Source organism: Carcharodon carcharias, chromosome 26 (genome assembly GCF_017639515.1).
Source record: "Carcharodon carcharias isolate sCarCar2 chromosome 26, sCarCar2.pri, whole genome shotgun sequence".
NCBI classification, from domain to species: Eukaryota; Metazoa; Chordata; class Chondrichthyes; order Lamniformes; family Lamnidae; genus Carcharodon; species Carcharodon carcharias.
This window is the reverse complement of record NC_054492.1, coordinates 36,380,243-36,407,908: the sequence shown is the minus strand read 5'-3', so window position 1 is coordinate 36,407,908 and position 27,666 is coordinate 36,380,243. Positions and strand designations below refer to the sequence as shown.

Here is a 27,666-nt window from a genome sequence, read left to right as displayed (position 1 = left end):
ATTGCCTTTGCAAAATTTTTTTTCATTAGAGTTGCCTTTTGAACAATTACAGTGTGTAACATTTTAGAAGGTAAAATGAATATTTGCTCAAGCAAAATGTATGTAAGAGGCAGCACTTTAATTTTGCCCAGGTACTGATTAGGTGCCTCTGCAATGTGTATGCACATGCAATGTACATACTTGTGAAATATTTGTGTGATGCACATAACCTGTGCAACCTTATTGTATGTACCTATAAAATGGGCATATTTGCTTAGTGTGCATCATGCAAAATGTGCTTTTTAAAAATTTGTCCTTTTGCATGAAGCTGTACAATCAATGTCCTGAGAAGGTGGTTGGTGGGCCACTGCTTTGGTGGTGATCTTCTGAAACTCAATGGCTAGGCCACTGGATGAGGGCATAAAGAATCAATCACTTGATGTTTGGCTGGAGTCTGTCGTAGGCCAGATATTTTTTAATACGTGGAGGACTTTAGTGAACGCTTAGGTTTCTATGACAATCTGACAGCTTTCCTGGTCATTTATTTTTTTGGGGGCCAGCCTGTTACCAAATTCAATGAAATTCAAAATATCTGTTTTATGTAGTCCCTGTGAAATAAAATTCACCATTTTGCCTGTGATATTACTTATTTGAAACACAGCATGTTTGACAATGTAGAACAAATGGATTCTTTGCACAAATAAAGCTGGATCTTATTCTGTTTCCTCAGGAATCATTATTGCAGACCTAGTGCAGCTGCAAGAGATCAGAAAGAAACATCATACTACACCTTAACATTCACCATCACTTTCCTGCACTCGAAGGATGTCTGCTACCTGGCATATCACTACCCCTACACCTACTCAACACTGATGGTATGTGAATTTCTTATGATGTATACTGTGGGAAAAGTGCTACAAAACACCCCAGTGGCTAAATCTACAGAACAGCCCATACATGTAACATGGCCAGGCAAGCCAGTCCCATAACTCTGAATTCAGTCAGTCACATAGGTATTGTAAAACATCAAGTGCAGGACTTTACCCTCAAGGCTTCGGGCAGGCTCAAATGAGGATCAGAAGTCCGCGCTGTGTGGGAACAGTCAGGCGCTTGTGATTTTCCCCGAATTGGTCAATTAATGGTCAGAGGGTGGGCTTGCCATCTAGTTAAGAATGGGGTGAGGCGGGTGTGTGAGAGTGAGCTCTCAAAGCTGGAGGGTTAATCGAAGGCCCTCCAGCTCGGAAGTGGCAGCAGCAGGATGCGGTGGCAGGAAGGTGAGGGAGAGGGTACCCCAAGATGGAGGCATCCTCTTTCCAACTTCTTCGCACTTATAAAATAAAAAAAAAATAGATCAAGAGGCCAGGGTCAGCGGGGAGAGTCTCTGAGCTTACCTGGGGTGCTGGCCTCCCAGTCCGCTTCCAGGAACATGCACTGTTGCTGCTACCTCTGGCGACCTGGAGGCTGACTAGAAAATCCCTCTGGCCGTCCTAGGCCATTAATTTTCTGAATTGGCCACCCGCTGTTCCAGTGGCCCTGGCACACCCCCATCCTGCCTCCAGAAAATGGCTCAGGGGCGGAAAACAATTAGAAAATGGGAAGAAACATGGATTACTTAGTTGTGGGAAGTAATAAATTAAATTAGCTGATTTCATGGGCTGAAAGTGTGAGATTCAACCATATTCCAGCTTCAGATTCACTATCTGCTAGTCACCACCTTAACACTGTTCCTGCCCTGACCATGGTGATGTAACTTTACAATTGGTAATCTGTGATGTGTTGCAGGCAGTGTCCCAGTGTATTGTTGAACTGAAGACTTTTTTTTTCAATTTTACATCGTTTTTTTGACTTTTGGAATTAGATCCTCTTGGACTCCTGGCAATTATTTATTTATTTATTCACGGAATGTAGGGCATCACTTATTGCCCATCCCTAATTGCCCTTGAGAAGGTGGTGGTGAGCTCCCTTCATGAACCGCTGCAGTCCCTGTGGTGTAGGTACACCCACAGTGCTGTTAGGGAGGGAGTTCCAGGATTTTGACCCAGCCACAGTGAAGAAACAGCGATATGTTTCCAAGTCAGGATGGTGTGTGGCTTGGAGGTGAGTTTCCAGGTGGTGGTGTTCCCATTTAACTGCTTCCCTTGTCCTTGTAGATGGTAGCAGTAGTGGGTTTGGAAGATGCTGCCTAAGGAGCCTTGGTGAGCTTCTGCATTGCGTGCCCTATGTGGTACACACTGCTGAACTGTTTGTTGGTGGTGGAAGAAATGAATGTTTGTGGATGTGGTGCCAATCAAGCGGATTGCTTCGTCCTGGACGGTGTACAGCTTCTTGAGTGTTATTGGAGCTGCACTCATCCAGGCAAGTGGAGAATATTCCATCACACTCCTGACTTGAGCCTTGTAGATGGTGGACAGGCTTTGGGGAGCCAGGAGGTGAGTTACTCACCACAGGATTCTTAGCCTCTGACCTGCTGTTGTAGCCACAATATTTATATGGCTGGTCCAGTTCAGATTCTGGTCAACGGTAACCCCCCCAGGATGTTGATAGTGGGGGATTCAGCGATGGTAATGCCTTTGAATGTCAAGGGACTATGGTTAGATTTTCCCTAGTTGGGGATGGTCATTGCCTGACACTTGTGTGGCATGAATGTTACTTGCCACTTGTCAGCCCAAGCCTGGATATTGTCCAGGTCTTGCTGGTTTGGACATCGATTGCTTCAGTATCTGAGGAATCGCGAATGGTGCTGAACTTTGTGCAATCATCAGCAAACATCCCCACTTCTGACCTTATGATGGAGAGAAGGTCATTGATGAAGCAGCTGAAGATGGTTGGGCCTAGGAAACCACCATGAGGAACTCCTGCAGTGATGTCCTGGGACTGAGATGATTGACATCCAACAACCACAACCATCTTCCTTTGTGCTAGGTACGACTCCAAACAGTGGAGAGTTGTCCCCGATTCCCATTGACTCCAGTTTTGCCAGGGCTCCTTGGTGCCGCACTCGGTCAAATGCTGCCTCGATTTCAAGGTCCATCAGTCTCACCTCACCTCAGGAGTTCAGCTCTTTTGTCCATGTTTGAACCAAGGCTGTAATGAGGTCAGAAGCTGAGTTACGAGTGACCCTGGCGGAACCCAAACTGAGCGTCCGTGAGCAGGTTATTGTTCCAGCATTGCTAAATGTGTGCTATCCTTGTAAAATCAGAAACACAATTTAAGGAAAACTTTTAGCCCTCAGAATGGCAGGAACCAGGAAGCATCCTCTAGTGCCAACGGCTCCTTCGGAATCAGCACCCTGAATCAGATAGTTCAAGGTTGGTAGCAGCCACCCTGACAATGAACGGAATATTACAGCAGGGCAGACTCTTCCTCCGGAAACAAAGTTGGTGTGAAGCCGACCCATTCTATGCTGGCCCACCCTGCAGCCATAAGGTGCTGCCGGCAGGTTAAATTGTGGCAGAGTGGGACTTCCGCCCCTCACTGGGGAGGAAGTCCAGTGCTCGGGTTATGCTGGCCAACCTGATAGGCCGGCAACTCCATCAGCCCCAGCAGCGCCAAGAACACATTAGTGGACACTTCTGGGACTGCAAAGTGGAAGCCGAGGACCCAATGGATCCCGGAGACAGGTCCGGGGTGTTGGGCAGTGCGGGTTTGGGATGGGGTTGGGGTGGTGAGGTTGGTGGGTTTAAGGCAGCGGGTGGGCAGGAAGAAAGAGGGGTTCTATTTGAGGGGGAGGGCCACCCCTTGATCAGCAAAGGGAAAGCCCCTGAAGTTAGAACCCCCCCCGCTTCCTTCCCACTCTTTAAAGAATTATTGTTTTTTAAATTGGGCTGGCCACTCCTGCCCGATTGCCCATGCCAGCCGGTTAATGGGCTATGTATTGTTGGGATCAAATGGCTTGGTAACAACCCTAATTGACCCTTGATTATCTATTTAAATATGGCGGGCTGACAGCCGATTTTGGCTCCTGCCCAACAACCCCACGCATGATGGGGGTGAGCTCGGGTGTTGGCAGGAAGATGGTGAGGTGGGCTAAAACCTTCCTGCTAAAAACATGCATGGTGGCAGCATATAAAATGCAGCCCCATGAGCCAGACAGTGACCCCCTCAGAGTGACAGTAGCTAGTGGACCACTGAGTGTGACAGCGCAATCGTTGAATGTCTTGGCTTTTTCCCTGATCCTCAGACTTTGGACACCACTTCTCGAAGCCTGGCTGTGTCTGCTTGGGTCTGATCGCTCTCTCCCAGCCGCTAAGATGCAGCTTTAGCTTGAAGTTTTAAAATTATGCTCATGTAAATCAAATTCTATCATCTATCTCGTAGCTACATTGAACCCTGAGTGACATGGAAGATTTTAATCATTTGGAAATGTGAGCCAGAACGATATGAGAGCAGCCATTATTTTTACAAAAGAATTTGTTACAGGTGTGCTTTAAATTAGATTTTACTGCAAAACAAAATTGGATTTCTTTCTTCCAGTAAAATTATATTGAAATGAAATCTAATGCTGAGTTTGTTTCTCAATAAAAAATTTTATGTGAATAAAAGGACATTTCAGATCGTTCCACTTCATGGTGACAAATTATTCTGAATCATTTGCACAGTGTATCGCTAATGTATTCAGGAGATTGAAGCTGGTCCTTTTATTTCTTCCTAAATAATTTTCGGAGCGAGTGTGAAATGAATGGACACCACATTACTATCTGATCTCTAACTGAAAATCAGGCTTGAATTTAGACTCTAAGATAAAAGCAAAAAAACTGCGGATGCTGGAAATCCAAAACAAAACCAAAAATACCTGGAAAAACTCAGCAGGTCTGGCAGCATCCACGGAAAGGAACACAGCCAACGTTTCGAGTCCGCATGACTCTTCAACAGTTCTGCTGAAGAGTCGTGCGGACTCGAAACGTTGGCTGTGTTCCTCTCCATGGATGCTGCCAGACCTGCTGAGTTTTTCCAGGTATTTTTGTTTTTGTTTTGAATTTAGACTCACCAGGCACTGGGGCAAGAGTGATACCAGTGATACAGTGCGTAGCCCCCATTGCACCAGCAACCCCCCCCAACCCATAAACGCACTAAGTTCAATGTGAATAAAGAAAGAATTTGCATTTAGATAGCATCTTCCTTATCTTCAGAATGTCTCATTGTACTTCACAGCTAATTAAGTACTATTGAAGTATAGTCACAGTCATAGAGAAATCTGGCAGCCAATTTATACACATCAAGGTCCCAAGGCAGCAATAAGATAAATGATCTGTTTTTGTGGTGTTGGTTGGGAGATACATTAGAGCCAGAACATCAGGAGAATTCTCCTGCTCTTCTATCAATAATGTCATGAGATTTTTAAGAGTGCAAATTGGACCTTGGTTTAATGTCTCATCCAAAAGACCCAACACAGTACAAGACCTCTGGCGATCTTTCTTCAGCAACAGCAGCTCAGTCAGTCTTTCTGACCCATGGTAACTTGGCCTCTTTTCTTACTCCACCTTTTCTGAGCTGGGTATAGTGTGCAGCCGCCAGTTGCTCTGCTGTACGTCCTCAAAAGGCCATTCACGAGAGTGAGGCAACAAATTGTTCTCAAACATGGGCACCGACAGTAGTGACAGTCACAATCGCAAGAAGACCCAGCACCGAATGGCCTTCAGTGCAATGGTTTTTTGCACCCGTTTCACTCCGTTGGAGAATGGCATTTGGGGCCAGGGGGACTGAGAAACATAAATGGACAAGGAAATCTAACGCAGTGCATTTGTCTCAAGGTTTCATCTCTTTTCTTGTTTCAGACTCACCTGCAGCTCCTCGAGGAGTCGCTGAATCCTGATCAGATTTACTTCAGGCATCAGATATTGTGTTCCACACTAGGGGGTAACAAGTGCCCAGTGATCACAGTTACTGCAAGCCCTGGGTCCCAACCTGAACAGTTGCATCAATTTTGTAAGTGATCAACATATTTTTTGCTTTCTGTGCAGTAAGATTTGAGGCTAGGGGCTGATTGAAACTCTGGTGCATCTCACCAAGTGGATGTGCAGGTGTGTTACATGGTTTATGCTACTTGATATTGCCCCCTGTCTACCAGAGGTTGTTTCTCACTGGTGGGGAGGTTACTGGGATTTGTTGGGGGGCTCAGGGGTGGGGGGGGCCATGGGGCAGCACAAAAGAGTGAACTCACTTCTCTGAGCAGCAGATTCCACTAAAATAAACATACAGGGCTGGGTTTTCCAATATATTTTTGAAATCCAAAATCAGCCATGATCACCTGAATTGTGGAACAGGTTCAGTTGGCCAGATCGTCTACTCCTGTTCCTAATTCTTGTGTTCTTGTATATTTTTACTTGTTTTCTTCTTAGGTTAGGGTGGACACATGGGCAGAATCATATGGAGATTCTGCCAGTGGTACGACAGTATACTCCTCTCCATCCTAAGCCAATGATGATTTTCCACAGGAAATAACAATAAGGGTCTGAATAACTTGTCCGAGTACAAATGGGCATATTATCATAATGTTCAAATTAGGTAAAATGTTTTTGTTAGTGTCCAGCGTAGCACTAGGAATGGTGGCACAGGGGAGGCATCTTACATTGCTAAAGGGCAGTCGACGGGTGCAAGTGAATTTTAAGGCCCATTGAATAAAAACTTTGAACTGCTGTAGCCATGTTGCTTTTGAACGGTTCAGAGTAATTTCACTTTTGTTGAAGAATGCTGCACTAAAAAAAAGGAATAAGAAAGGCTGTGGGGTTATACTATCTGAGAACATCGCAAGGTGCTTTACAGCCAACCAGGAATTCCTGAAGTGTTGTCACTTTGTAATTATGGAAAAAGCTGCAGCAAATTTATGCACAGCAAAAGTCTCACAAACAGCAACAAGTCACCTGTTCTCGACTTTGGTTGAGGGATAAACATTGGCCAGAACACCAAGGGAAGTCCCCTGCTCTTCAAAATAGTGGCCATGGAATAATCTATGAAATTGGTGTAACATCTCATCCGAAAGGAAGCACCTCCGGCAGCGTGGCACCCAATCAGTAGTGCACTGAAGAGTCAATCTAGAATATCTGTTCAAATCTCTGGATTGGAACACAAACCCACAATCTTCTGACTCTGAGGCAAGCGTGTTACCATTGAAAATGGGCCCACCAGTGAGTAAGCAGCTTCTCAAACAATAAGGTCTTTTGTTCCCCGCCTGCTGATGAAGCAACAGTCTCCCTAACTTGATGCTGGTTCACAGGATGGGTTCCCCAGTTGCAGTGACGTAGCACCGATATGTAAATGAACTTTCCCCCAGGTTGCAGGCAGCTGATGGCAGAGGTGGGTTGGTGGGTGTAGGCTTTCTGTGCCTGACTTCAGCTGTGGAATGAATCTCTAGCCTGAGGTATTTATTTTTCAGGAGTTCGGTCCGCTGTCTCAGGCGGTGCTCATACACACGTTTCTGAATTCTTTTCCCCGCAGATGTGCAGCCCCTTGGCATTTCAGATTAAGCACACTTATTGAAAAAAAATATGGCCTTCTGAACGCTCAATGAAGTGATTTTTAAACGGATGCAATGAGTACAAGGATAAAGAAGTAACAACAATGTTGTACCAGGAAATAGTTAAAGCACAGTTAGCGTCCAGCTTTGGGTGTTTATAGAAAGACTATTGAAGCACAGATTTACCAAGAACATGTCAGGAATGGGAAAATATAGCAAAGAGATGAGACGGCAAATATTTGGAGTATTTCCACTGGAGTGAAATTCATGAGGGGTTTGGATAAATTGAAATGGAGAAGTCCATCTCCCCTGATTGGAGAGTTAATGACAGGGATTCATCAATTTGAATTTGCCGCTGAAAGTGAAAGAAAAAAATTAAGAGAAATTTCTTTACATTATGTAACAAATTTCTGGAGTTTGAACACTATGCCACAGGTAACGGTTGAGGAAGAAGACCAGGGCATCTTTTAGGAGAAATTTAGATGAGCATTTAATGCAGAGGAACATACAGGGAAGAGAGCAAGGAAATGTATTTCCATTTGGATTTCTCTCGCAAAGAGCCATCATGAACACAATGGGTCAAATGGTCACCTTTTGTGCTGTATAGCTTCATATTCCTGTGGCTTATCCTTGCTTCAAACATGCCTTTCCTTCTGCATAGCAACAAATCAAGGGGGTTCCTTTCACTAGAAGCACATACCTTTGAGAGCTAGGCTTTCCACTCTGCCTCTTTCCCCTTTGGCAGTGAGCTCTCTAAGGCCTAATCATTGCAGGTGATCAGCACTTCTCCATTGAAGCGAGTGCTACACAATTAAATAGTTCTTCTGTCAGTCAGAGGGACTAGGTTAGAAAGCTTGGATGTCACAATAGGCTGTACTAATGGAGATGAAGGGGGTCTCACCCACCAGATGCTGAGCTGGCGAGTGTCCCACTTCACCTCCTTTCAGGGAGGCCTGCCAATTTAAATACCCCTCCGGCACTTACCCGAGCAGTGGTGGGCCTTCCCCAGAATCTAGGACCCCGGGAGAGGAAACCCCGCTCCACAAGAACTGCCAGCCGATCGGAGGCTGGCAGCTGTACATTGCTTGGCAACCAGGAGGGCAGTGCTAGCTGCCAGTATTGGCCCCAAACGAGGCCCAAGATTGTTGAGGAACCCAGGCCATGGTGAATGATAGCAGGAGGAGTGAGGTCACGGAGTGGGAGTCGTGGGGGAAAGGGGATTTGACAACAAGGGCAGGGAGGTGGTTCTCGACAGATTGCCACTTCCTGGTGCTGGGTTCCTCAATTAGGCATTGAATACCTTTGAGCCCCAGAAGCCTGCAAGTAACCTAACAGGGTTTGTTTTTCAGCCTTCATGTATGTTGACTCCCTCGCCTGCTGCTGGGTGGATACAGGCAGTGGTGGGGTGAATTAATTTCCCGCTTAAGGGCCTCAGTTAGCAGCAGGGTGGGAAAGCTGTGCATGAGATTCCCACCTTGGATTAATTGGAGCTGCGGAAGGAAGGTGGCAAGATCGCCATCTGCCACCGCCCAGCCCAATTAAATGTCAAGCCCCAGCACCAAACCCACCTCGAGGGAAGGCATTAATTTCTGCCAAATGGGTTGAAGAGCTGGGTGATGCAAAGGATTAGAGTGACTGTGTGACATGGGCCAGAGGGAGTAAGTACTGCAGTGGGATAGAGTAAGTTAGAGGAGCTGTTTGACACTGGTTTAGCGGTCATGTAGTGAATTAGAGAGATTGGGTGATACAGCGGGCTAGAGCGACTAAAGAACACAGTAAGTTCGACAAAAGGGGCTGAATGACAGGTTAGAGGGAGTCTGTACTGCTGTAACAAATGGAGATTGGGTGTTGGAGTGAGTTAGGGGACTGGTTGACACAGTAAGCCAGAGGGATTGAGTGGTGCAGTGGGTTGGAGACAATGTGTAGTGCAGTAGGTTAGAATGGATGGGGTGACATAGTGATTTAGTGAACTGCCTTTTCACCAATGAAAGCTGAGCTTGAATCCAGGCAATCAGGTTAAATGTCACCTTGGGCTGTGTCAGTGAGTTTCTGCAGTAATTAGCTACACTGACAAGAAAGGTCCTAGGTCTGCTTGCTTCGTAGCCTATAGTAAGCTGGTTGATTTCAGTTGGACACTGGTAGGAATATTTATTTCTCTTCCACAATCCTGAGTAAGAGAAAGAGTGAAGTAATTGGAACTCCGCCTAAAAGGACAAGGGCAGCAGATAGATGGGAACACCACACCTGCAAGTTCCCTTCCAAGCCACACACCATCTTGATTTGGAAATATATCGGCCATTCCTCCATTGTCGCTGGATCAAAATCCTGGAATTCTCTTCCTAACAGCACTGTGGGTGTTCCTACATCACATGGACTGCAGTGGTTCAAGAACACAGCTCACCAGTAACTTCTCAAAGGCAATTAGGAATGGGCAATAAATGCTGACTGAGTCAGCAACACTCGCATCCCATGAAAGAATAAAAAAGGCAATAAACGCTGCACTGGTTAGTGATGCCCAAATCCCGTAAATGAGTAAATTTAAAAAGAATGTTCGCCTTGGAGCAGAGAAGGTTAAGGGAAAATTTAATAAAGATGCTCAAAATCTTGAAAGGTTTTGATACAGTAAATAAGGAGAAACTGTTTCCACTGGCAGAAGGGTTGGAAACCAGATACAAATTTAAATTAATTGGCAAAAGAGCCAGAGATGTGATGAGGAGAATTTTTTTTTAATGTAGCATTATGCATTAGGATGATCTGGAGTGCACTGCCTGAAAGATAATGGAAACCGATTCAAAAAGTTGGTTGAATACTGAAAGGGGAGGAAATTACAGAGCTATGGGGAATGAGCAGGGGAATGGAACTAATTAGATATGTTTTTTAAGAGCCTAAATCGGCAAGATGGGCTGATTGATCTCTTTCCATACTGTGTTATAAAATATTTTCTCTGTGTGATACTGCACTGTATACAAACCACACTGATGCGCATCTAGGCATCAAATGATGTTCAACAGCTACAGAAGGTTACCACGCAGTCAGTTATTCTCTCTCAAGTCTTTATGTTAATGATGAAACTCACATTTTTTCCCCTAATGATTCTATTTGTTCAATTTACCAAATCCTTTACTTGTATGCATTATTTCCCCAGTGACTGGGGCTGTTAAGGTTCAAGGTTTATTCAGTAAACAGGGAGGTCAGAGGCTGAGTGAGAATCAATTCTCTAGAAGTGCAGAGCCTAATGAAATAGATTATACAGATATAATTGTTTAAGCACCCATGTGTTTTGTGGGGTTCGGTGTTTCAGGGTGAGACTGACAAAAGTAACTGATAGTGTTTGAATGATAGAAAAATGGAGGAAGTCAAGCCGAGAAAAGTGAACTCGACTGAAGGAACTGGTGGTTTTGTATTTCAGTCACACCATTGCCACTGGAATATCAATTTTCAGAACAAAGCAACGTGTAAATTGAGTTAGAGAGGAAGGTAAAGTATAAATGTGCATCAGTTTTATAAAAATCTGCTGCATAACCCAACACAACTCTTTCATTAGCAAATAGCTCCAGAGTTCAGAAAGGGCCAATAACATAAAGACAGCAGGAAGTATATCTGTGTAAAAATTGCAGCACATTCTGCGAAACGTTTGATACCTATTTTCCAGAGAATTGTTTTTGGTCATATCTCAATCATACATTAAAGCATTTTACTGACAAAAACTAATTTGAACTAATTATTGCTCTTGGGAAGGTGACAGCTGAGTGGTTTGTTAGGTCATTTCAGAGCACAGTTAAGAGCCAGTCACATTGTTATGGACATTGAGTCACATATAGGCCAGAATAGGTAAGGGTGACAGATTTCCTTCCCTAAAGGACATTAGTGAATCTGATGGGTTTATCTGACAGTCCAGTAGTTTTGAGGTCACCATTACTAATACGAGCATTTTATTCCACATTTATTTAATTAACTGAATTTAAGTTCCCCAGTGGCTGTGGTGGAATTTGAACTCTTTAGTCTCCCACCCCAACTAAAGTCCCTTGTCCCTGGTACCTATTCTAGTAAACCTGTTCTGCACCTTCTTCAATTATCTTGTCATCCATCCTAAAGGCTGAGACCTCGGGCGAGAAAGAGGACGTTGTACCCGCAGGCTGCAATGGTGGCTTTTCCCGCTGTATCGTCCAATTCCTGTCACGTCATTAATAATTAATCCCTGGGAAACACGGCGAGTCACTGGCCAGGCGGCCTCTGATATACCCACCCCGCTGTCACCCCAGGCCTTCACTAAACCAGGCGCCATATTTAAAGGCCACCTCTGCAAAGAGCTGGCACTCTCCAAGGGATTGGGATCTGCTGGGTATTTATGGCTGCCAAAGGGAGGAAACATGCTGCATGGGAGTGTGATCAGTGGGTGGGCGGAGAGGCAGGTTAGCTCAGATGGACAGCTGAAAGTGAACCCCAGCAGGCGGCATTGAAAATGCTCAGGACATTGAGATGAGTCTGATGGATGAAGGCTCCACATGAGTGGGAGAGTGTTTGCACGAGACTCCCTCAACCTCACGCTCCTGACACCTTCATTCCCTCACTCCCCCCCCCCCCACCCCACCTCCCCAGTACCTCTTCCACTCGCAGTCAAACTGAGACCTTCCTCTCCCACTCACAGCTGCACCTTCCTCTCTTCTGCTCAACAATCATCCGCAGCAGCCCATAGCCAAGACTGTGATGTCCTGATGCAGAGCCCAGACATCAAAGGTGACCTCCCACTTTCTGTGAGCTGCTTTGTGGTGGAGCCATATTCATAAGGATCCACCCAGCATGCGATGCATGTGTTCCTCCAGGGTCCGGTAAATGTTGGGCTCCAGCATCTTCTGCTCCTCGGATGTCCGCGATTTGAGCAAGGCCCTAACAGTAAGACCCGACTTCTGCACGTTACACTTGTCAAGACGTGTTCTGGGCCGGTGTGTTTTCCAGCCGATGTAGGCTGTGAATTTGACTTGTGGCGGATGATTCCGGTGAGCAGGGCTTATAATTATATACAGATGTATTAAAATGACCTTCCCGATTTGTGGCTGTGGGAAATGCGGCCCACCATTGATGGACAGAACGGATGATTGAAAATTGGTTTCACAACGGCGTGTAGTCAAGTTTTGGCCTTCTCACCATATTGTCCACTCATGGCCGCCATGACACCTGACCCCAATGGGGATGGAAATTCCCAGCCCTAGAATTGGACACAATATTCTAACAGAGGCCTAACCTCTGGCTTATAAAGGTTTAGCATAACTTCCTTGCTTTTATGTACACCATATATATATTTATAAAGTCAAGGATTTCGTATGTGTTTTTAAAAGCCTTTCTCAACTTGTCCTGGCATCTTCAAAAATTATAAATGTGCAGCCACAAGCCCCTCTGTTCCTCCACCCCCATTTATATTCATTCACCTCATTCTTCCCTTCAGCATTAAATTTCATCTGTCATATGTCTAACCTTTTCACCAGTCTGTAATGTCCTCCTGAAATTACTATCTTCCTTACTGTTACTTGAATTCCCATGTTTTGTGTCATCTGCAAACTTTGGAACTAAGCCCCGTATACCCAAGCCTGCAGATCATTATATAGATCCAAATATTGATCCTGAGGGAAGCCACTTCCCTCCAGTCTGAAGTTAAACATTACCCTCTGCTTTTTCTCTCTTTGTATTCATGTTACCAGTGCCCCTATAAACCTTTAGGTTTGAATTTTGCTAACAAGTCTATTATGTGGCATTTTATCCGATACCCATTGAAAGTCCACAAACACAACACTACTGCTCTACCTTCATAAACCCTCTTCATTATTTCATTGAAGAATTGAATTGTGCTATTCAGGCTCAATTTGTCTTTAACAAATTTGCCTTGGTTGACATTTATTAACCCATGTTGTTCAAGTGGCATTTAACTTTGTCCCAGATTATGGTCTCTAGAAGGTTCCCCACCACCAACTTTAAACCTTTTCCAAGCAGTGAGTGATTGGGGCCTGGAATGCACTGCCTGAGAGTGTGGTGGAGGCATTCAAAATGGAATCAAACTGTTGCCTGAAGAGGAAGAATTTTCAGGGTTGTGGGGAGAAGGTGGGAGAATAACACTAAATGAATTACTTATTTGAAGAGCTGGTGCAGGCATGATGGGCTGAATGGCCTCATGCAATGCAGTAATTCTGTGTGTGGGCTTTGCTGGCTGGGCCAGCATTTATTGCCCGTCCCTAGTTAGCATTGAAAAGATGGTGGTGAGCTGCCTTCTTGACCCACTGCAGTCCATGTGGTGTAGGTACACCTACAGTGTTGCTAGGAAGGGAGTTCCAGGATTTTGACCCAGTGATAGTGAAGAAACGGCGATATGTTTCCAAGTCAGGTTGGCAAATGAGTTGGAGGGGATCTTCCAGGTGGTGGTGTTCCCATCTATCTACTGCCCTTGTCCTTCTAGGTGGTAGTGGTCGTGGGTTTGGAAAGTATTGTCAAAAGAACCTTGGTGAGTTCCTGCAGTGTACCTGTGATAATTCCTGTATTTATCCATCTCCCCTTTTTTGAATTGAGGTGTTACATTTTGGTTGGTGGGGAGGGGGTTTCTCAGGTAGATCTTCCATCATGCTCCTCCTACTGGCATGTGACAACATTTATTCTCTAGAAGAGACCCTCATTTTTACTAGGCTAAGTTAATAATTCCCAGAGAAACTGCATTGAGAGTTGAGACACTGGAGGTTGACTTCATGGTTTTGTTAACTTTACGCTTGTTGGGCTGGGTCCTTAACTTGTGGCTGGGATGTCACCGAAACCACCTGATTTTCACAAGAATATCAAGTTGAAAATCTAGCCTGCAGTGCAAGGCAACCACTCTTACATCAATGTCCCAAGAAGCAAATTAGACACGTTGTTTTATACCCACAATCTTCCTGTAAAAGATTTTTGATGTGAATGATAAATCCAACCAGAGAGTGAAAGAGATGTTGATCAGTTATGCTGCTGTATCTCACAGGGAATCGGCAGTATGTGGTGCTGACAGCCCGAGTCCATCCTGGAGAGAGCAATGCAAGTTGGGTCATGAAAGGGACACTGGAATTCCTCGTGAGTAATGATCCCATTGCTCGCAGTCTACGGGACTCCTACATTTTCAAAATCATTCCTATGCTAAACCCTGATGGCGTCATCAATGGCTGGTGAGTCGAAGCAACAGGAGAAAGATGCTTTTACCCTTTCTCTGTTTTTAAAAAAACCTAGAACGTTCATGCCTGTAACCCAAGCTCAGTGTTTACAGCTGCCTCACTAAAACATTCACTGTATCGCAATTAAGGTCTGATGGGGAGATGTTGGAATAGTGGTGTCAATGGACTATTAATCAAGAGCTCCAGACTAATGCCCTGATGGCATGGGTTCAAATCCCACCGCGGCAGCTGGTGGAATTCAAATTCAACTAAAAAATCTGGAATTGAAAGCTAGCCAATAATGATGATCATGAAACTATCATTGGTTGTCATAAAAACCCATCTGGCTCACTAATGCTCTTTAGGGAAGGAAATCTGCCATCCTTACCTGGTTTGGCTTACATGTGACTCCAGATCCACAGCAATGTGGTTGACTCTTAACTACCCTCTGAAATGGCTGAGCAAACCACTCAGTTCAAGGGGTGTGAGAAGATGGGCAACAAATTCTGGCCTTGCCAGTGATGCCCACATCTCATCAAAGAATAATAAATAAAAAGGCACTTGTCTATAGCTCCCTTGCTAAAACATTCTCAATACTACAGTCTCACTATAACCCGAGCTCGTAGATTTAAAAATGATTCCGGTGGATCAGTTGAATCCAGATGCTGAATGGAAATTGGGCTCCGTCAGAAACAGTAGACGCCTGTTGGCACCAGTTAGCTTTGCCTGTTCCAGTTGTTAACTGTTGTTTTGTGCTTGTCCCATGTGTCACCAGTTGAGGCCAGCTTATGAAAGGGGAATATACCCCTCACACCTGATATGTTCATAAAGGTATATGTTCATACAGGTATGTGTACCATTGGGTATCAGCATGATGATGTGTGCTCAGTTGTGAAAAACTGGTGAAGAAACTGAAAGAGACACTGACTGTAGCTGTAAGTTTCAAAGTTTTATTGGGAAAAAGAGAAATGCAAGAAAAAAAACACAGTTAAATTAAGCGTTACATAAATCAGACAAATTGAAAGTATGGTTTATTTACATATCTAACAAAGAACACGCACTTAAAATTGCACCACTTTACAAAATTTACACATTTTCTGCTGAATTCATGTAGAACAGAGTTTATACAACTTTCATATCACTATCGAAATTGGAAAAGTCTCTGATCTATCTAGACTATAATACTCTCTCATAGTTTTCACATCAACACAAAACATTCACATCCAATCCATGGTAGTTTCTCACTGTGTACCCTTCCCCTTTAACTCGAGTGTTCTGAGTTTTTTAACTATGAGACATGTGAGCTGAGTACAACAATAATAACTGAGAAAAGGAGAGAAACTGTAAAAAGAATCATGATTCAGTACAACATAAGTGAAACTTGTTGAAAAATAAACAGCTTTCAGGATTGGGGAAATGTTCAGAGTGAATTTTTCTGTGACTGTGACTCTGGTTCAACACACTGAGTTATGATTGGTTTAATAATGACACATTAATAGTTTGCTTTTCATCTCTGGCACTTGGTACTTCTGGAGAAGGAAGTAACTGAACGTCAATTAGTCCTAATGCACATTGGAATTTTACAGCCAACTGCACAGTGATTTCTGTCATAGGCAGAAAATTGATGAATGTTAAGTAGGTTGATGAATATTTTAGCTTTGTTAAACTACAAAGTAAAGGAAAGGCTAGAAAAATTCTAAAGAATGCTAGTGAGATGATGACTGCTGAAGCCCTGCGGAATTTGTTACTGCGATTAATCACGAGTGCTTTCCAGTCATCCCTCTGGTCCAGTTCCCTTCTTTGGCTCCTCAGATCCAAAGGTACAAACCTGAGTCAACCGCTGGTACTCAACGAGCTTAGCTATCCATCCCTGGATCAGGGTGGACCAGTCAAGCTCTGCTGGGCATTGTTGTTCTTTGTCAAAATGACTTTAGAAATATCCTGGAGGGAAAAGAAATCCAAGGCTTCTTTTCATCATTAATTAGCAGCTCCTTAAGTACCCCCTTTCCTTTAATGATATGCAAGAATCTCCTGGGCTTTCTTTGTCACCAAGAAGCAAATGTCATGTCATGTGGTCTCTATCTGTAGTAATAAGGGTCTAGCATAAAAAGGGTTAACATGGGTCTGGGTACAGTTCCGTGATGTAAAGGATCACGTGGCCCTAGTCTAGATGGCATTCTTGTACTAGACAGAGACGTGTGTAGAAGGAAGCATGGAGACAGCTCCCAGCTTAGAGCTTATGCTGTACGTATGTATATAGTTACCAGCTGTTAATAAACACTTAGTGTTGGACTATACAAGACTCAAAACCTCTTCATGAGTCCTACCGAACCACATGCAATTTCCTACAATGCTGCCTGTAGGCAGCTCCTTGGCTCATTGTCTGCTGGCGCTTTCTTCTGAGCCATTTTCTTGACAGCTTTTGCCAGTGGTGGTTTGTCATTATCAGGGGCAGGGTGAGCAGGCAGGTCCCAAGTTTACCTTAGCCAGACGGGGAAATTCAACCAGTGTTGCTGGCATTATTCTGAGCCAAATGCTAACCATCTAGCCTTCTGAGCTAACCATCTCCCTAAGAAGCAAATGCCATAAAATTAATCAATCAAATCGCTAAAATAATTTCTTCACATTGTTTAGGTTACATTATCATCATTTAATCAGGTCAGTGTATACAGAAAGCAATACCAGCTGCGGCATAACAAACAGAAAAAATACACAATTCTGAAAATCACTAACAATAAAGTTGCTCTTTTAGCATTAGAAATACGTGCAAGGGCTTTGCCCCAAATCAATTCACCGTAATGGAGCTTTGTGGTTCAATATGGAAATTTCACTTGGGCACTGGTACTGGGGATTTCCAACTGCTGCAAAAAGAAAGACTTGCATTTATATAGCACCTTCACAACCTCAGGGTGTCCCAAAATACCTTCCATACAATGATATACTTCTTGAAGTGCAGTCGCTGTTGTAAGACAGGAAATGTGGCAGCCACTTTGCACACAGCAAGCTCCCAGAAGCAACAATGCGATATTAGCAATGAAAGCAAAATACTGTGGATGCTGGAAATCTGAAAAAAAATGGAAAATGCTGGAAAAACTCAGCAGGTCTGACAGCATCTGTGCGGAGAGAAACAGAGTTAACAGTTCAAGTCCTTATGACCCTCCTTCAGAGCAGAATAATGTGATGTTGACTGGATAAAATCTGTTTTTCATGATGTTGCTTGAAGAATAAATATTAGCCGGGATAACTCCCCTGCTCTTCTTTGAAGTTATATTATGGGATCTTTTACATCTGCCTCAAAGGGCAGGCAGGACCTCAGATTAGCACAAGCTTGTCCAACCTTTGTGTGAGGGGCCACATTTCAAAATCTTTCTCCCTTGGAGAGCTGGTGTGCAAATTTTAGGAAGGAAAGGAAACAGAATCAGACGAATGAAAAATTATCTGGCCATGAATCCAAACAACAAAAATCTGCATCTTTATGAACAACCTCCAAATGAGAAGACTAGCTTAACGCCTTACCTTCTCTGCACCATATTGAACACTGATGATATCTAGCATTGTTTTTACTTGCACAAGAAGTCAATGCCTCCCTGTACACTTGATGTTGTGCCGCAGATTATTCCAGCCTGTGTGTCAGTAGCAATCTTGATTTTGTCCAACCTCTTCACATGAGGGACAACATTTTGATTTCTTTCCTTGCTCACGAGACCCCTCTCAGCCCTCTCCCCCTCCTCTCGCATTCCTCCAGCGTCTGGCCAGCAAGCCTCTCTCTGCCGCCAACGCCCCACCCCTCCCCCCTCCAATGTTGCACCCCTGCAGTCTCACCGCCATGCTCCACTGCTCTGGAAACGGAGAACTGATCACGCCTCCCACCACTTGCTGCTCGTCCAATCACAGGCTGTGTTCTCCCCGCATTTCGTGCTGACAGGCTCACCATTCAACCCATCAGCAGCAAATACGGGGAGAAAACAGCTTGTGATTGGACGAGCGGTTCGGCAGCATCTTTCAAATCCATAGAGCTGTTCATGTATGTATCTTGGACAATGCTTGGTGGGCCGCAACTGCAGGGCTGGATTTTGGCCCGTGGGCCACCCAGTGGATAAGCCTGGTTTAACACCTCATCTGAGGGATGGGGCCTCCGACAGTACAGCACTCCCTCATCAGTGCCACACTGGAATTTCAGCCTAGATTTTGTGCTCTAGTCTCTCTGGGACATGAACCCACAACCTTTTGGCTCAGAGGAAAGAGTACTCCCATACTGAGTGCCAGCTCAGGTAAGTGTGTGTATGAGATAGAGAAATGGGCATCGTGCAAGTTTGAGTTTTCCCCCTGTACCTGAAGAATTGCAATACCTAGAGAGCATATTGACAACTGACATGTCATGATGACCATGTGTGTGTGTGTGTGTGTGTGTGTGTGTTTATGAGTATATATATGTGTGTGTGTGTATGTGTGTGTATGTGTGTGTGTGATTGTGTGTGTGTGTGTGTGTGTGTGTGTGTGTGTATATGTGTGTGTATGTGTGTGTGTGTGTATCTATTTGTGTGTTTGTGTGTGTGTATGTGTGTGTCTGTGTTTGTGTGTATGTGTCTGTGTTTGTATGTGTGTGTGTATGTGTGTTTGTGTGTGTGTGTGTGTGTGTGTGTGTGTGTGTGTGTCTGTGTATGTGTGTATGTGTGTACGTGAGTGTCTGTGTTTGTGTGTATGTGTGTTTGTGTGTATATGTGTGTGCCACATGTATAGGCTTGTGCGAGTGATGCATCATATTGTGTTGTAACTTACACCCTCCTTCCCTGACTACAAAAGTAAGCAGACAGGAAATTTACAAATAACTTGTGGGTCAGAAGTTTTTTCACACCGACCTGCCCGGCCAGGCAATGGTGTGAGATGACGTTAGGCAAGCATCCTGATGTCATCACACACTCGTGCGGTACTTTGCTCACCGGGTACATGTGGCAGTTGGGAGTGTGCCTGCCGACAATTAAGCAGGGCAGTTGGAGCCATTAAGGGGGAAATTGAAAGTGATTTTTCGTGGCCCCTCCACTTGTACGATTGGTGGACAGGCAATCGGCCAGGCAGCCTTTACATTTTTGCTCAAACCTCGATCCAGTTCAGGACAAAATCCCCATGGAGAAGGAAAATAACGAGAGATATCTGGACCCTAGTTTTTTTGTGAGGTGCTTGATGGTGCTGCATGGACATATTTTGTAGCATTTTTGTGGTTTTGTTTATTCTGTGGAGGTCGGCAGCTCCCTGAGGAAGCTGTCTGCCTTCAGGAGGCTCACTGGAAGTGCTGACCAGCACCCGCAGTGCCCACAGATGCCCGCCCCTCTTCCTGCCCCCGCCGGCAGAACTGAGCCTTTCTCAGGGCGTGTTTCACCCTGGCTGCCTGTTAATTGGCCCGATTGCAGTTGGGGGCCCCTATCCCGTTCACTCCTGGGCCCACCAACCACCCGTGCCCAGTGAATGAAAAATTCAGGTCATGAGCCTCAGGAAATGGGGAAAAGGAAAATCACAAGTAGAATGTTTTCACTTTTGGAAATTCGAAACTTCATAGTTTTGTTTGCAGATTGTATTGAACTGAAATAAATTGAGGGTGTAACACAATAACAGTTTGGTGTCTGACTCTAGCAATTCTCTGTTGAAGAAGTTATTCCTCATCTGGAAAACATGAAACACTCTTGGAGACTAGGAATAAACCTTTTAGGAATTTTGGTTATTTTGCTACCATCACTTGTGAAAGTTTAATAGAGTTGCAATATTAGATATTTCTTGGTTTCTTTTTGCATGATTTAAGATTATCAGTCGAGCTCGCATTGTGACACATTTGCGTGTACTGGAAGCTACATATATTAATACACAGGCCCCTGTTTTTGGCAAACAGAGAGAACATCATGCCTGTTTCAGCAAAATAAGCGACAACCATTCGCTGGTTCATTCCTCAGGGCAACGCCTTAACCAGTCAGAGTCAAACTGCCTGGTTTAAATTTCAAACAATGCTTGGCAGTTAACTAGCCACATTCAACTGGTGCATCCTCCATGGCAACACCTCGATCAGAGTCCACTTGCCAACCAATCAGCACCCTCTTCTCATACAGTATAAATTTGTTGTTTCCCCTGTCATTGGTATTCTTGTGAAGTGTCCTGACGAGTGCAAAATGAAAAGCTTTGACAAGAAAGTATCTTTTTTTCAGCAACACTTACATGAAGCATTGCTATGCTAGCTTCTGCCCATGTCAACATGCCTGTTAGTAATCAAGAGCAGACAGAGAACAGATCTGCGCTGTTTAGCAAGAATCTAACCGAATCGTGAATGATATTGACTTCATTAATCGGTGTTCAGCTTGGTTTGTATTGATGTTGATGTAGGGTTCGTTTCAAGGTGAATTAGAGAAGTTGAAATTAGATTCCCAATGTGATCATGAGGCCGAGGGGCCCATTTTATTGTATCACAATTAATTTCAAAATGATTTCAGGCTTATTATAATTTGTTAATGCTGATGTGTCTATCGCATCGGAGGCAGCAATCTGTGACTATCTTCTTGCCTTTAATTTAGAGAGTGGAGAAATCAGGTTTCAGGCAGAGAAAATGTTGATTGCTTTTCACAGACCATTAAGAAATTCTTCCTTCTTTAAACAAAATTCAAATTAATTTAATTTCTTTATCTTACTGTTACAAATGTTAAGCTGCTCTCAGCAATCACTGCTGCAGATCTCAGTGATCTTGCATTGCTGTTGCTTCAAAGGTAACTGCATCAACCCCCATAATTAATTCAGTAATTTACTCATTAGTCCTGAGCTCGGCATAACAAAGCCCTTCTCTGTTATGTGTCAACATTTGTAACTATTTTGAATCACAGAATCTTTGATCCCTCCTCCAGCCCTAGAAACCACAAATCTCAGCACTCCACTAAATCTGGCCTCTTGTACATTCTTCAGTTTTTATTGTTCCACTGTTGGAAACTGTGCCTTCGACTGTCCAGGTCATGAGCTCTGGCATTTTCTCCCTACCTCTTCCACTTCTCTACATCTCTCTCCTCCTTTAAGATCCTCCTTAAAACCTATCTCCTTGACCAAAGAGGAAATGATGGTGTTGTGGTCATGTTACTGGAGCTAGTAACCTAGAGGCCAGACTGGGTCTTTATGACGCAGGTTCAAACCCCACTATGGAAACTGGTGGAATTTAAGTTCAATTAAGGAAAAAATAAATCTGGAACATAAAGCTAATCTCAGTAATAGTGACCATGAAACTATCATTGATTGTTATATAACCCATCTGGTTCACTAATGTCCCTTAGGGAAGGAAATCTACCGTCCTTACCTATATGTGACTCCAGGTCTGGTCTGGCCTATATGTGACTCCAGGCCCACAGCAATGTGGTTGACTCTTAACAGAGCTCTGAAATAGCAAGTCATTCAGTTTCAAGGGCAATTAGGGATGGGCAACAAATGCTGGCCTTGCTAGTGATGCCTGTATCCCATGAAATAATAAATAAGAAAAAAGCTGTTTATCACCTGTGTGAATGTTTTTATGTGGCTCAGTGCAAATTTTGCTTGATAACTCCACAATGAAGCATGTTGGAATGTTTTACTACATTACGGCTGCCATATAAATTCAAATTGCTGTTGCCTATGAAGGGTTTACGGGTTGTTTCACAGCAATGTGGTGAGAGGTGGTTTAAAAATGTGATCTTCTCATTCTTGTCTCATTCCATGCCAACTTCGTACACATTCTCTCCTGAGGACTCTTGCACTGCTTCTCAGAATCGATGTCTCTGTCAGTTGTCCAGTTATATGGAATGCAGCAGAAGACAGTGATCCTGAACAGTTTGGCAGATTGATAGAACAAGTTGTCTTTGGACTGAGCCAGGTATCATAAGCAGAGTTTCAGTATACCTTTCTGTGTTTGCAGAATGTTTTTCATGGGCTTCATTTCACTTGCTCTTGCTGCAGTTTGAACATTGTAAGAGGAGTCACCATCAAGCCTCAGTAACAGCCCAGAAAGCTGGCCCTTCAGTTTGTCAGTTGTCCAAAAACAGCTGGGGGACTGTCAACTGCTCAAAAGGAAGGCCTCATGTGTGCCATGAAGCAACTCCTGCAGGATCTTATACTGATGCTTACACAGGAGTTAGACATTCATATGAGAGGCACTTCTCCATATGGAGCATGCATAGACCTTGAGCAGTTAGCAGTATAGAATAGGACCAATCAGCGTTTACAGATGAAAGCAAAATACTGCGGATGCTGGAAATCTGAATCAAAAACAGAAAATGCTGGAAAAACTCAGCCGGTCTGACAGCATCAGTGGAGAGAAAGACAGAGTTAACGTTTCGAGTCCGTATGACTCTTCTTCAGAGCTGAAACGTTAACTCTGAGATTTTCCAGCATTTTCTGTTTTTGTTTCAGGGTCTACAGCTCCCTAGTTTCCATGAAAAATGTGATATGTTGCCTCACTGGGTAAACATTCAGTAAGTGTACCAATACACTGTTGACTAGCTGCTGTTAGCTATGTCACACATGGCATGAAGTCCTTGTCTTGAAGCCATGGTCACATTCAGTAAGACGAGCAGTGTCATGCCTATCTTACAATGTGGCTTCAAGTCTTTATGAAACATGCCCCTGCTGAGTCCTATCCTCCTCAGGTACAGTATGGTAGAGTGTGGGCTGCATAGGCTCTGTCAGGACAATACAGTAATGAGGAGTAATTGCCCTTCTCTTTTTATGATGCTGTTCTTTTCTTCCAGAAGAGCTTCCCATTTATCTTCCTCTTGCATAAACTTGATCCCCAGTACAACTCCTAATGTGCAGACTAGGATAATGCCCACAACAATGAACTGGTGCCAGTGGTCACACTCTTTTGAAGCATAATGTGAGTGGGCAACATGCTTGCAAATGTAAAACCGTGTTAATGGCATTGATTGCTGTCTGACTTTTTAAATGGAACAGCCTCTCAGCCATGGCGTTCCTCATCATCAGCTTTCATAGGGGCAGCCTGCAACTAACTAGCAGCTGGGAGAAACTTAGGAAAGCTGGTCACATGCATTGACAATCTTACCTGACCCCAAGTTGTATGCCATTCTCATTGAGGTGCCACCCAGAGGAATCATTGGAGCACCTCTAGGTGGGCACATGGTCTCTATGCCAATTTTTCCTGTTAGGAGTGCCCAAAACATTGGTGCGGTTTGGGTATCATAAAAAAAGATTTGCATTTATATAGAACATTTCGCCCCAAAGTGCTTTACAGCCAGTTAAATACTTTTGAAGTGTGGTTGGTGTTATAATGTAGGAAATGCAGCAGCCAACTTGCACACAGAAAACTCCTACAAACAGAAATGTGATAATGACCAGATAACCTGTTTTTGTGATGTTGAGTGAGGGATAAATATTGGCCAGGACCCCAGGGATAACACCAGCTCTTCTTCAAAATAATGCCATAGGATCCTTTACATCCACTTAAGCAGGCAAATGAGGCCTCAGTTTTAACAATTGACCCAAAAGACAGCACCTCCAACAGTGCAGCACTCCCTCAGTACTGCACTGGAATGTCAACTTTAATTTTTGTGACCAAGCCCTGGAGGGGGACTTGAATTGTACCTTGTGATTCAGAGAGGCAGGAGTGTTACCAACTGAGCCATGATTGACACCACATGGGATAATAACAGGGCCCGACTGACTGCCTGCTCTACATTAACTTTATCCTTAGAAAAACTCAGTTAAAACTTTTGTAAAGTTTAGCCAACATGAATGATCCAAACAGTGACACCAACGTAAGGTTTCACTGATGTAGAAAGAAAAATACTGGAAATCTGAAGCAGAAGGACAAGTTCGCTTCCCCATAATTAAGATCTTCACAAAGTGCGGTTCTAATTTAGCTGGAACTGGTGCCTCTGCACGAGTCCAATTAATTAATGTCAGTATTTAGCAAGGGTTTTGGTTTTCATGCTGTCAGTTCAAATGCATAACCTGATATTTAGTAAATGTTGGTGCCACGTGCTTTTGATAACTCTATGCCCCTGAAACCCTGTTGTAATTGAATAATTCATGTGCCAATTGAATAATTCTTGTACCATCTGAACTGTGTAGTTTGTGAATGATTCCTGTTGAATACCTCCTGTATTTCAAGTATTCTGTGAATCCTGCAACCCATCACTAATGCTTGAATCCTGTAACAAATACATAATTCCTGTACCCTTTGAATCCTGTACCCTTTGAACAAATAATTGTTGTACCCTATAAATGTGGTACCACATCAATAATTCTTGAATCATAAGAATAATTTCCCCCCCCCCCCAGAAATCTGTGATTCTCCAATTTCATTACTCCACCATTCAGCTGCCTGGGCCCTAAGTTCTGAAATTCCATCCTTAGACCTCTCTGCCTCATTTTTTTTCCATTAAGCTACTCCTTAAAATCTACCTCCAAATCCAAGCATTTGGCTACCTGCCCCAATATCTCCTTCTGCGGCTAAGAGTAATATTTTGTTTTAAATGCCCCTGTGAAGCAGCCTGGGACATTTTATTACATTAAAGGCATTATATAAATACAAGTTGTTGTTCTCCTGGTCGAATCTGGTGCCCCAGGAATGTTGCGCCATGTGTACTATTTGTGCATCCAATGAATAAGTGCTACATTTTATGAATCTTGCACACAATAATTAATTCCTGTGTTGCCCGAATCATTCCCGCATCCCACGAATCATTCCAATATCCCATGAATCCTGTTTCTTTTGAATCTTGGATCCTACAATTCCTATGCGCCATGAATCTGATATTCCACAAATTCTCTACCCCTGCACCTCATGAATCCAGTACCCCATGAAATCCAAATCCCACAAATAATTTTGCACTTTAATGCAGTGAACCATTATGGTACCTAATAATGCGTTTCTGCATAATTCCCATAATCCATGAATAGCTCCTTTAAACCAGATGAAGTCTGCAATTCTTGAACCCAAGCATATGTGTAGCCCATATGTGTCCCATGCTCCATGAATAATTGCTGTACCACATGAATCATATACCCATGAATAATTTCATTACCAATCTAACAAAGGTTAACAATTTGCATATTGTACAAACAGTCACTTGGCCGTGCAGAACTGGAGTATCGCCGAAAAGAGCAACAAGTTGCCAAAGCTTTTCGTTTTGCACTCATTGGGACAAATGCAAGAAAACCAAATTTCAAACATTGTGATTGTTTGAAATGTAACATTCTTGTGCTTGACTTGATGAGTACAGGACAAAGGGTTTAGCCAACATTGCTCTCTTTTAACAATGTGGTGTAAGCTGGTACCAACACATTTATCACACGGATATCCAAATTGTTACTCTCAACCTAGTCCTTCACACCAAGGTGCTTCTCCTTTTATAATGTTCGTACTCTTCCGTCAGTCAGGTGCTTTTGCGAAGTGTTCCCCCAGAGACAGGGACAGAGAGGGAGTAAGGCAACAAATTAACAGTGTCAGGGTCTGTGATCTCAGGGAGATTCTCAATCTCTCATCGAGGAATGCCTGATAGAACTGCATACAGAGCACTTTAATCTAACCAGTGTTGTACCTGACTTGCAAATATTTGAAGGGAGAATACAAGAGGAGATCTACTCTGCAACTCACCCCTGGTGTACCTGACCTGGGTACTTTGCTGATGATACCTGTGTTTATAGCATGCTGATTATATCGTTAAGATACAAAGGTGAAGGGCATTGTTTAATTAAGTAACTAGAGCACTTAAAAAGAGAGACTGCTGGGACACAACGGAGTGGGGTGGGGTAGGTAGAAAACAAATATATGTAATATTGCATTCTGTAAATAAACCTATTATCAAGAAAAGTATTGTTTAGTTTCATACTCACCAATTGGCTTGAGATTCAATTAATAACCTGCTGTATCTTCCCACTGCATCTCACATCCCCTCCACAGCCTAGGATTTATTACACTGCTAGTCTGCCATTGAATATTGGATAAGCTGCATTTTCGTCTAGTTAAATATTGGGAAGACTGAAATCATTGGTGGCAATTTTACCTCCTCCCCCCGCCACGCCCCCCCCCCCCCCCCCCCCCAAAAAAAAGGTGGATTTGGGTCAAGTGCGATGTTAAAATATAAGAAAATCTCAAACTTGAACCTAACCTGCCTTGAGCCCACCCACTTCTGATTCTATCGGAGATGGGACAACAGGTGAGCAACCAATCTGCTCCCAGGAGGTGGGTCACTCATTTGAATATTTTAATGAGGTGATGTGACTCAAATCTTATCTGTCTTTCAGCTTAATGTTAGATAGCTGGGTTTCCCAGACCTTAGGAAACCTGGCACCAAAGGGAAGTGAATACTGCCCACCCAGTAGGTAAACTCTTTTATAGAACTGCTTGAGGGCCAGGAGGAAAAACAGTGTTTAATCCCCCTCCCCCATTCCCAAATTACACATGTTTCCCACTCCATGCCACCTGCAGTCAAACCCCTTTTCCCACGCACAAGTTCTCCTCAGTAATTGGACCCTTCTCCATGATCACCGAGCCCTCCATCTCCACTCCCAATCTCCCCCTGGCCCCGAAGTTGGCCCTTCAATATTCCAAACCATGCTGGACCCCCTTGTGCACATCACACACCCCAAACCATCCAAAATCTCTAATCCAAGCAGCAGAAACCTACCCGCTCCTGCACTGTGGCCTCTCCTGGCATGTTTCCTGCTTGACAGGGAGCCAAGGATCTCAATCTAGCTGGTGAACCTGTTTTAAAAATATAATGTGCACGCTTTGGAGTTAAAACTCCCATGAACGCTCCCCCTTGCATGGAAATCCACCTCCAATAAATGCGAAGGCTTTAGTTCCTGCCAACCCATTCCTTAGCCCTGTACTCCATCCCTCTTTCTGTCCTCTGTCTATGGCTGAGCTGAACTATTTGAAACCTTGGTGTTGCATTTAACCCTGAGCTGGAGGGGCTGAATGGCTTTACTTCTGTTCCTTCTTCTCCTCTTAGGCAGGGCCCTCAGGGTCGAAGATGATTTGCTTCCACTCCGAGATGGAGTGCAAGTTGTGAGATGGTTGATAAGTCCAATGCACAGTCTGCAGAATCTGCCACATGT

The 27,666-nt window shown here is 43.9% G+C and overlaps 1 protein-coding gene across 2 annotated transcripts in view; it reads left to right on the top strand.

Annotated features, from left to right (window-relative positions):
• Nucleotides 1-27,666, top strand: part of LOC121269917 (cytosolic carboxypeptidase 4) — a 220,495-nt gene that overhangs the window by 102,856 nt on the left and 89,973 nt on the right. For both annotated transcript variants that reach the window (XM_041175042.1, XM_041175043.1), the window contains 3 exons: nt 710-854; nt 5,754-5,904; nt 14,427-14,607. In XM_041175042.1, coding sequence (XP_041030976.1) covers nt 710-854; nt 5,754-5,904; nt 14,427-14,607 — 477 coding nt within the window. The remainder of the gene's footprint in view (nt 1-709; nt 855-5,753; nt 5,905-14,426; nt 14,608-27,666) is intronic.